We start from the raw sequence: 10,388 nt of genomic DNA, 5'->3' as shown, positions 1-10,388 counted from the left end.
AGTTAAAGTGAATATCCAGTTTAAAATACAAAGAACTTTGGGAGGTTCGGAATTAGAAAAGTGGCTGCTGAAATCTCCTAAGCAATCTGTAAGTTCAGGAAATTAGCCCCAATCTGCTGTGCCCTGAGGACTGAGCTCTCCTCTAGCAGTAGGATACATTGAGTTTTCTTCCACTCCACTCCACCCTAGATTCTCTCTCTCTCTCTCTCTCTCTCTCTCTCTCTCTCTCTCTCTCTCTCTCTCTCTCTCTCTCTCTCTCTCTTCCCCCCCCTCTCTCTCTCTCAGAGTGTATCTTTGGAGGCTGTCCTGAAACTCGCTCTGAAGACCAGGCTGGCCTCGAACTCACAGAGATATGACTGCCTCTGCCTCCTGAGTGCTGAGATTAAAGGCATGTGCATCACCGCCAGGCCCACCCCAGATTCTTACAAGGAAACTAAAAACTATCACTATAGATTTCTTTCCCAGATTGTTCTGTTGATAGAACCTTACAAATAGAAACTTATCCAAGATCTTCAGGCAAATTAAACTTTGGGAAAGAATCTTGAAAAGTTTTGACCTTAAAAAAACAACTTGTTGAAATTAAATTCATATCCATGGTAGAAAATGCATTTGGGCAACCCAGTGACATAGCTTAGTGGGTAAAGGCACTTGCTGCTAATCCTAATAACTTGTTAAATTCCCAGAACCCAAATGGCAGGCATGGGAGTGGGGGGATAAATTGCCATAATACATTTTTTTAAAGAAAATGCATTTGATTAATGCCTGGCATGCATCAAAGGCCTTCACTGATTCCCAGCACCATATAAAACAGACTTGGTAGCAGTGGCTATTCTTTGACCCAAATGCTTGGGGGGTAGAGGCAGAAAGATCAGAAGTTCAACCAACGCTGCTGTTCTTTCCGCGTGGTGTGTACCGCGGAGTCGGAGAAAGGAGGCCCGGGACGCGACCACGTGCGTGGGAGGGTTGTTTATTAAGGGAAGGGAGTGTTCCACAGTGCGGGAGGGGCGGGTGGAGGGAGGAAGGAAAAAAGGGAAGGGGATGGATTTAACACTGGTATATATAGGAATCCGCGTAGGCGTGGTTGTCTGTTGCCGTGTTCCTGGGAAATGTAGTCTTCCGGTCCGGCGGGGTGAAACTGATCCTTCTGGGAGGTGTGGTCCTCATCCCATGAGAATCACAAACGCTATCTTCAGCTGCATAAGGAGACAGGGAGTTGAAGTCAGCGTGGACAAGAAACTATAACGTGTGTGTGTGTGTGTGTGTGTGTGTGTGTGTGTGTGTGTGTCTCCCCCTATGGAGCACCGATACAGATACAGCCTTTTAGGTCACCATTTCTGTTTAGATATCAGTTAACCATTTTGAATTTCCTGTATGCCAAGACTGTGCTAGGTGTGGGATTGTTCTATTTTACAGACAAGAAAACCAATGTAGAGGATTGACATGGTTTTCCCAAAATGTTAAGAAAAAAAATCTAAATCGAGGTTTGCCTGACTCCAGAAGCCTAGCTATTTGACAGTTGCTCCACATAACCAGTCTAGTCTTTCTCCTTTCAGTAAGAAAAGGCTAAAGGCAGCCCACACTGATAGGAGTGGTCCCAAATCACACACAATGTTTAACTGCCCTCATGATCGGAAATGGCTCGCTTGTGTAACGAATATCTCTCCTAACAACCTGGAAATTCATTTCCTCTTGACTGGGTTTTTCACTCAGGCTGTTCCTTGGCAGCTTTCCTGATATCAAAACAGTCATTGGGATCTTATTCCTACACTCCGGGAGGTCTTGGACTTGTTGGCCTCTGCCTGGAGTGTGCTCTCTGGCTTCTTTGAACCCCCCTTCCCAGACTGTGCTGAGTTGGGCATGTCTCGGGAGTGAAAAAGTGACACTTGAGAACATACTGGTTTATTATTACACAAAGAGGAGTAAAATTAACCACGCGCGATGTCCTGGAATGCCAACGGGATGAGAGCACCCCCTTGCTCACCCTGTCTGCCTTTTTCTTATTTCTCTGCTATTCTCACCTCTGAAGCTGCTGATTCATCTATTTGAAGGATGCCTGCATTGTTCAAAAAAAAAAAATGGCTCCTGCTCCCCAGTGTTTCCCAGTTACTGTTGGAGTTCTGTTTTGTTAAGTGGACTCTCCTGGCTCCTTTCAGGACCAAATTGAAAAACTAGTGCAGTTTCTGTTGTCAGTGGCTGATCTGTGGCTGAATGTGTTTCTCTTCCCAGAAAATGTACTTGATCTTTAAACCAAGCTCTTCGGTGCCTTTAAATGAGAGGACTGGGGTGTGTACAGTGTCATCAGATAGTCTTTTGTGGGAGCTGCTCCTCCGTCCTCTTTCATCGCATTCCCCGAAGCAAACTCAGACAACGTTACAAGGAGCCTTCTCGCTCTGTACTGCTGCCCTTTGTCTCCAGCGGCTCTCGCTGAAGTGTTTCGGGTATCTCAGAGTGGTAAGTGTGTATAAATGGTGTGCTTGCCATGCCGCTCACTTGCCATTTAATGTGCCACCGTGATACCTCTGCGTTCCTTTTAAAGTATACAAATGTTGTTAGTGTTCTCTCTCCGCAAGATCATGAGTGTGCGTGGACTTCTTCAAAGCCCTCCTGGGTGGTGTGTGAAGTGGCGAGAGGGTCATTCTGAAGAAACGGAACTTCAGGGGTGACAAAAAAAAAAGCAGCAACACTCTCCTCAAAAGGACGGGGGGGGGGGAGGGATGTGCCCTTGTACCGTGTTTCCTGCTTTGTCAAAGCCCTGCTTGTCATCTAGGGCACTGACTCTTGGAACAGAAAAGGGTGAGAGAGAGTCCGAGTTCCCAGAAGTGCGGTCAGCTGTGGGAGGAAGAGGGCGTGGTCAGATCAGGGTCTCCCTAGCGGTGTACCTGATAGCCACCTGCTAATCCTTTATCAGTGATCACACCACAACTAAATGAACTACCATTCAGGGCAGAAGAGAGAGATAACCTGTTGGACTTCCTGTTTGAAGTTCCTTTCCTTCTTGAGATAACAGTAGGTCTCCTCAAAGCCAGGGAGCTGCTTGGTTGGAGGGACCAGGCTGGGTGAGGGCCAGGCTTCAGCCAGCTGAGGAGGAAGATACACACTTTACAGTCTGGCCTTTGTGGCCAGGGCAGGCATCTACCACAGGCATAAAGAGAATCTCAGCTCATCCGGAGAGAGGGAGTAATTGGTCCTGCAATGCCTCATTTACCCCTCCTATGTAAGACCTATACCACTCCTCCTCCTCCCACACTGTGTTTATACTCTAGTCCAGAGCCAAGAGGGCCCAGGATACCCGGATTGACTCTGCTTCTGCTGTCCCAGCAATCTCCGAAGAACTACCTAAAGGAAGGAGAGAGGGGAGGGCAGGTTGAGCCCCGTGAGCCCCAGGGTTACTCCTTCTCTTGGAGCCCTGCAGAGGGTCTGGTGAGAACAACTCTGGAGGACAATGGCTTACCTATGCAGCAAAGCCCTATTTCCTCCTCAGTATGACTCTTCATTCTATTTCCCAAGCTTCTGTAGAACTTTCAGCTGGAAGAAATAGGCTTGGTTTTTCAATCATCCTTCAACCTTCCCAGGCTCAAATAGTGTTGGATCCTTATTTCAAATGGCTTGGGATTTAAGAGGATTTACATAAACATTTGCCCCTGACACCTGTGATCTTAGGCACCCCCCCCATCTATTCAGGGACAGTCTGTTCTGCTTTGTACATGACTTTTCTTCCCACCTAAGCTGTCGACTTCCTCCACCGTTCATTCCTGTCGCCCTCAGAGCCCTGACTTGGCACATTTTACACGGAATAAGAGTTCAGGCAGGGTGGCCTGGCTGACTGGCTGGCTCAGAGGCTGGACAGTTTTGAATGAGTCTTTGACTGGATAAAGGGCTTAGAATGGGGCTTGCCTTTCCACTAAGAAGGCAGTTTCGGTCTCCCCACCTCCATTAATGATCACACAAGAATGGGTCACTAGGGCCCCAAGAGGGGAAAACATGAGTCACGCTAGTATCAGAGGAAAGAAAGAGGCCAAAAACATCTCTCTTTGTACAAGGTCCAGAGCCATGAGGTGGGGGCATTAACACAATGGCCTTTACTATGCCCTCAGTCTATAGTTAATCTAAATTACTTTATGATGGCAGGGCAATGGAGGAGCTGGAAACGGTTCAGTATGGACCAGGACTCAGGAAATATCTAGGAAGCCATTCAGAGCAAGGCTTTCCTTGCTCAACCAACCAAAGGGACCCATGGCTTTTTACCAGGTGGGCTGTGATTTTTCTAGCTGAGGATGACCTTTTAATTCATTCCATTTAAACTTTCTTGATTAAAAAAGGCTGTAGGGCTGGGCAGTGGTAGTGCACCCCATTAATCCCAGCACTCAGGAGGCAGCGACAGGTGGATCTCTGTGAATTCGAGGCCAGCCTGGTCTATAGAGCTAGTTCCAGGACAAACAAAGCTGCGGAGAAACACTGATTTGGAAAGAAAGAAAGAAAGAAAGAAAGAAAGAAAGAAAGAAAGAAAGAAAGAAAGAAAGGAAGGAAGGAAGGAAGGAAGGAAGGAAGGGAAGGAGGAAGGAAGGAAGAGAGAAAGAGAAAGAGAAAGAGGGGAAAGAAAGGAAGAAAGAAAGAGAAAGAAAGAAAGAAAGAAAGAAAGAAAGGAAGAAAGAAAGAAGAAAAAAAAGCCTATAGGAGGCACCAGGACAGCCTCAGCCTAAACCAAAGGACAATTAATTGGCTCACTTCCCTCATGAACTCTTGTAGGCCATGGCAACCAGAGAGCAGGAGTCCTCAAATTTGAAGAGCAATGCCCCCACATAGCTTCTTGGATTAGAATCACAGATCCATGTTGCCATGGGAATAGTTGCCAAGCTTCTATCCAGATTCTGACACTGGAAACTCAGAGGCTTTATTCACCTCCTTGGTCCTGCATTTCCTCTCCTGTGAAAAACCTACTGCCCTGAGGTGTTTGAGAGGATGAAAATGCTTTGGTTGCCACATGGAGGGTAATCAGAGCCATCCATACTCAGGAGCCATCAAGGTAGAGTCGTCAAAGCTAACCCATCTTTCAGCCTCCATTTGTCCCAAGTCAAGCACTGGGAATTCTGGTACCAGACAAGAGATGACTTCTTACCATGCAGCAGGTCCTCCTCTACCCTGACCTTCCTTCTAAATGGACTTGGATGCTGTCTTCAATCCTGTGCACTTCAGACGTGTAAGACTGGTGTTTGTACTAACCAGCTGCTATATGTGGATGCCCACTAAGTTCAAGGACTGGCAAAGCTGGACTCATAGGGCCCCATTACTTTTAGCATTGTATTCCTTCTTCATGGGCTTTGTTATTGCCTTATGAAGTCAAGTCATTGGAATCCCCAACTCCCCCAGAGTTAGAGGATTTAGAACTGAGATACTGGATCTTAGATGACAACCTGGCACCCCCTGCTCAAACAGCTAGCATGGTAGGAGCAGCAAGCAGTAATGCTTTATGAATTCCCACTTCCCAAGATCGCCTTCCTGGGTGGACAGGGGAGCCTGCAAGTCTCATTGTTCCTAAGTAAATTTCTCTAAACTACATGGGAATTTCTGGAAGGCTGTTCTTATTGGCTGTAAAAATTGTTGGATCAGCAGGGTCCTATTCTCAGAGTTAAGAGACTAGGCCACTAACTCCAGCTATGTAGCCCTGGGAAAACCTTTACTTATTTGGGTCTTCATTTTCCTATATGCCAAATGGAGGTAATTGGGTCAGGTTCAGCTTCCTCATGTTCGTCGGTTGGAGAATGAGAGGAAATAAGCACATGACCATTTAATAACCAACTCCAATTAAGTGATTTTCAAATAAAATTATTTTTCTGAGAAAGAACAAGGCCTGGGCAAGATGAAGACTTCATTTCTTTTGTGGGGGTCTTGCCATATAGTCTGGTTGTATTCTCGAAACCTGGAATTTTCTGTGCACCCTTGTGCACAGAGAAACAGCACCCCACCTGCCCCTCCTAACCCAGTTCCTTTCCACCACATGCGCCCTGTCTTAACCCTTTTTAGTCAATAAAACAATTGCTCAATCAACAAACATTTATTGATCATCTTGTGTGTGCCCAGCACTGTGACACTCGGGTATACATACAGACAGGTCTAAGATATAACAACAGCCCTCCAAGTACTTACAGTGAACGTTTGATATCACACAGATGGACAGACAGACAGACAGACAGACACACACACACACACACACACGTGCACATTCGAGGACTATCTAGTTATCAATCAAAATTATAACTAATAAGCGATTTATATATTGGGGAATTTGAGGAGGGAGCGGTACGAGCAGGAAGGAGTGGTCAGAGAAGGCTCATTGAAGGAGGTGATGCCGAGCAAGTTCTCCAGGCATGGGATCTGAAGAGGAAATGGCTTCCATGTTGGTAAAACAGCTTGAACATAGGTAACACCGTAGAAAAAGGAAAGGCGTGTTAGAGGAAACCTCATGGACGGGCCTCCCTGGCTGGCACTGAGGTTTGGACGAGGTGTGCTGGGCATCTTCTGAAGCTGATGATAATAGGCTGGTGGGGGAAAAGTCCGTTTCTGGTCCCCACCTATCACAGGGGAAATGGAGCTTTTTAAGACCTCGAAAGTGAAACATTTCAGCTGAGAAGCATTCTCTGTTCCCCCACCTGAAGCACAATCCCAGACGGCAGTTCATCTATCACTCAGGTCATAGATGTCCACCCTAGAGACCTTGCATACCTGCCAAAATACCTTCTGATGGGCGACGACATGAATATTAAAAGTGACCAACGACTTATCTGGCGCTATGGTCTTTCAAAGGCTCTGTAGTGCTCTGAGTATAGACCCAAACGAAGGGTTCCTTTCCGTTAAGTCTGAAGTTTCTGGTAGGGCTTCCTCTATGAGACAGTAGGAGCACATACAACAGCCACTCTCCATGTCCACCCAGCTTCTTAGATACCAAAATCCTTATTTTTTTCTTGGCCAGGGTTAAGGCGTAGTACCTTTCTTAGTCCTCTACAGTTTGCACATTAAAGGGCAGTTCTAGAAAAACTGGTTTACTGTCCCCAAGGAAACCTTTGTCTGCGGCTCCAAGTCTTGTGGCTTAGCCAGGAGGCTAGGCCGGACACCCCAGAGGGCGGCAGGTGGCTCCGGTGGTAGTTGTTAACTGCAGCTTCTTGGCCATGCCTCCGCAGAGTCAGAGGGCTGCAGCCCTGTGCTTTCCTGGAGGAAGTGATTCTGATTGTTTGGTGGTCCCAGGCGGCCTCCCATCCTGCACCCACTTGCTTTCTGCTGGATGCCATGAGATAGCTTTCCTTCAGTTCATCCACAGCCCAGTCTGGACACGGTTACATTCATAACAAAAGTGGGAGAGAGGCCTCAGTCCATTTCTTGGGATGGAGGTTTGAGAAGGGAGCTAGAGCCATGCTCACAGAAGCCACCACTGTTTTTTCCTCTCTGTCCTCCAGCAATTGAGTTAAGAGCCAACTTTAGCCAGAGGCAGAGGGTCTTCTGATCATAGACAGTCAGTCAGTGGGTTTTGATTAGTGGGTTGGGGGCATAGATTTCCAGGTAAACCAAAGATCAGAAGGCATCTCTGGGCTTAGCCAAAAGTGGCTCTAGGTTGAGCATTAAAGGTACAGAGGTGCTTTGGTGAGGCAAGGTAAGGGAACTAGAAAGGCTGGCTTGGTGAGTGTCCTTGGTAATTCCACCAACATGCTGTCACACCAGTCCCCATCTCTGCCTTCACTCCCATCCAGTAGCCAAAGTCAATCTATCCTCAGCAGCTCCTTACACATGATTCAGTGGCAATATCCCTTGCTTGCGACCCTCAGGACATTGTCCACTATTTGTTTTGTCCCATACCCTACCCCACCCCACCCCTAGTTCTGGCCCCTGGCTCTTCACACATACCCAGTCAAGCTGTAGGAGTTGAACTCACTCTTGGCTTTGGGCTGTTGGCTAGGCCTTGGAGAGCTCCTAGTAGCAAGAGGCTGGGCCTGGTAGCCATCGTAGTAGTTGGTACGATTCCCCTGAGGAGAGCAGGAAAAGCAGAGGATGACTCCAGCCACCAGGGAGAATAGGGCTGAAATAATGCCCAAGTAAAGAGCCTCTCCAATCTCGAATTTCATGCTATCAGGAACCAGTGGTGAGTAGAAGTCCCGAAGGATGCCGTGAAGATTCCAGGCAACTGGGATAAAACCCAGGATGCCGCCGAGGATGAAGAAAACTCCACCCACAACAGCCACTCTGTCCTTAGCTCGAGATTCCTGGCAGAACACTGTGCATCTCATGCCCACCACAGAGATAATGCAGGCCAGTGAGGACATAGCACTGGATGTCACCATCATGGCCTGGGCAGCCTGGATGTCGGCAGGAAGTCCTAGAAGTGTACTGTAGATATCACACTGGGTGATGCCCGTACTGTGCGTAGCACACTCCATCCAGAGGCCCTTGGAAAAGCCAACGGCTGTCACGATGCTGGCACCAACATAAGAACTTGTTCGCCAGTTGGGAAGCAGCATGGCAATCGATGTGCCTAAGAGCCCCAAAAGGCCTAGGATGTAACCCACCAGTTGGACGCCAAGGGAGGCCATGGCAGACCTCTCAGTATAAGTCTCTTCGGAGCCCGTTCGCTCGTCTTTTGGCTGCTGCTCTTGTTTCTTGGATCCCGGACTCTAATCCCTCATTTCACAGTGTCTCTGGCAAGCTGACTTCTTTCCTTCTTACAAGTGTCTGTGGGTGGTCACAAGCAGGCTCAAGAAGGCATCTAGAAAACCTTTAAAAAAAAAAAACCACCATAAACCAGATTAAATATTGACCAGAAGCTTATGAGAAACCAGAAAACGCTGGATGCCTTTTGACCTTTGTTATCTTTAAAAATAACACATGAGAAAGGAAAAAAACTTTGGAGGTAGAGCCAAAATGTCATCACCTCCTGCGTAGGCACATGCTTTATGTTGGCAGTCAGACAAAGGCAGGGGCCAGACAGATGGCTGCTTTCCGAGAAGGTAGTGATGGCAAGAGCACTTGTTCTGTGTTAACGCCACCGCTAGTCTCCAAGGCCTGCTGTTTAACATATTACCAAGCAACTGCACCACGGGGCCCCTCAACTGCAGTCTGAGGCCAAACTCCAGGAGACTGGATCCTGTGGAACAAGTCTTAGAATGTGGCCTTGGACTCCAGCCTGCTAGCGGTTGCTAATAGCCAAGGGACTAAAAAGAGGACTAGCTTAGCCCAGAACCATTTTGTCTAAGGCAATAATGTGCTTCCAGGGCAGGTCAGGGTGAGCAGCAAAGCTTCCTGTCCATTCTCTGAGAGATCAGATCTTTCTAATCTTGTCCAGATCCATCCCTCCCTACAAGGTAGCGCAGGGGTTCCTTATATATAGGACAAAGGTATAGGACACTGGCTATTTCCTGTCTCCTCTCTGAACAGATGATCCCATGGCCAGCCTCATTAAATCATTTTGCCTAAGGCAATAATGTGCTTCCAGGGCAGATCAGGGTGAGCCGCAAAGCTTCCTGTCCATTCTCTGAGAGATCAGATCTTTCTAACCCTGTCCAGATCCATCCCTGCCTCCAAGGTAGCGCAGGGGTTCCTTATGTATAGGACAAAGGTATAGGACACTGGCTATTTCCTGTCTCCTCTCCGAACAGATGATCCCATGGCCAGCCTCTCAAATGACATGGGAGGTCTCGAGAGAAAAGCTGTTCCAGGTCCTGGGAGTCCTCCAAGTCCCTGGTTTGTCAGAGACGGTAGAAAAAGAGGAGGGAAAGGAAACTGCTCCCGAGTTAGCGGGCTTCGCAAGAGGTAGTAAGCAGGCATTCAGTGAGAGATGGGATTTTGCAGCGTTAGCAGCTTTCTCACTCCTTTCCAAGGCTCAAGGTACAAAGGTCACACACCTCCCCCCACCTTCTGCAAGACTGTTCAGCCCGCTGATTTCCAACCCAATACAGCATTGCTACTCCATCTTCACCTTCCTCCAAAAATCTGGGGGGGGGGGGGAGCTAGAGAGATAGCTCAGTGGTTAAGAGTACTGGTAGCTCTTCCAGAGGACCTAGGTTCAATTCCCAGCATCTACATGGGGGGCTCAGCTCATAACTGTCAGTAACTTCAGCTCCAGTTCCGATTCGCTCTTCTGGCCTCTGCAGATGCCAGCCTACAAGTGATACATAGCCATACATACAGGCAAAGCACTCATATGCATAAACTAAAACAAGCAAATGTTTTAAAATCTCTCCCGTTGCTCAGGGATCCATTCTTTCCCGAATTAAAACTCTAGAAATGAGCAAGCACATCTACTCTGTTACCTAATCTGTTCCTTATCCAAATCTGAATTTTCAGTGGAAACTCTCTTAATAGCGTAGGCAAAGGGATCTTCTAATAAAAAAATTCCAGGAGGATTG

The 10,388-nt window shown here is 47.6% G+C and overlaps 1 protein-coding gene across 3 annotated transcripts; it reads right to left on the bottom strand.

Annotated features, from left to right (window-relative positions):
* Positions 1-951: 951 nt before the first annotated feature.
* Positions 952-8,776, bottom strand: Cldn2 (claudin 2). Of its 3 annotated transcripts, XM_038317337.1 has the most exons (3): positions 7,894-8,776; positions 2,962-3,078; positions 952-1,193 (listed from the first exon to the last, which is right to left on the bottom strand). In XM_038317337.1, exons 1-3 carry the CDS (start codon positions 8,574-8,576, stop codon positions 1,190-1,192), a joined length of 804 nt encoding a protein of 267 aa, XP_038173265.1. In that variant the 5' UTR covers positions 8,577-8,776; the 3' UTR covers positions 952-1,189. The 3 variants fall into 3 exon arrangements, with proteins under 3 accessions (XP_038173265.1, XP_038173266.1, XP_038173264.1); XM_038317338.1 differs by lacking the exon at positions 2,962-3,078 and having other exon boundaries at positions 7,894-8,775; XM_038317336.2 differs by lacking the exons at positions 952-1,193; positions 2,962-3,078 and adding an exon at positions 6,038-6,569.
* Positions 8,777-10,388: the final 1,612 nt, after the last annotated feature.

Source organism: Arvicola amphibius, chromosome X (genome assembly GCF_903992535.2).
Source record: "Arvicola amphibius chromosome X, mArvAmp1.2, whole genome shotgun sequence".
NCBI classification, from domain to species: domain Eukaryota; kingdom Metazoa; phylum Chordata; class Mammalia; order Rodentia; family Cricetidae; genus Arvicola; species Arvicola amphibius.
This window is presented reverse-complemented; position numbering and strand designations above follow the sequence as displayed.

Excerpts from the sequence above, each read along its gene's own strand:
- Cldn2 (XM_038317336.2), bottom strand. The coding sequence starts at position 8,576 with ATGGCCTCCCTTGGCGTCCAACTGGTGGGTTACATCCTAGGCCTTTTG. Across the intron at positions 6,570-7,893 it reads AACTCCTACAGCTTGACTGG|GTGGGGACCAGAAACGGACT; the intron begins GTATGTGTGAAG and ends CCCCTGTGATAG.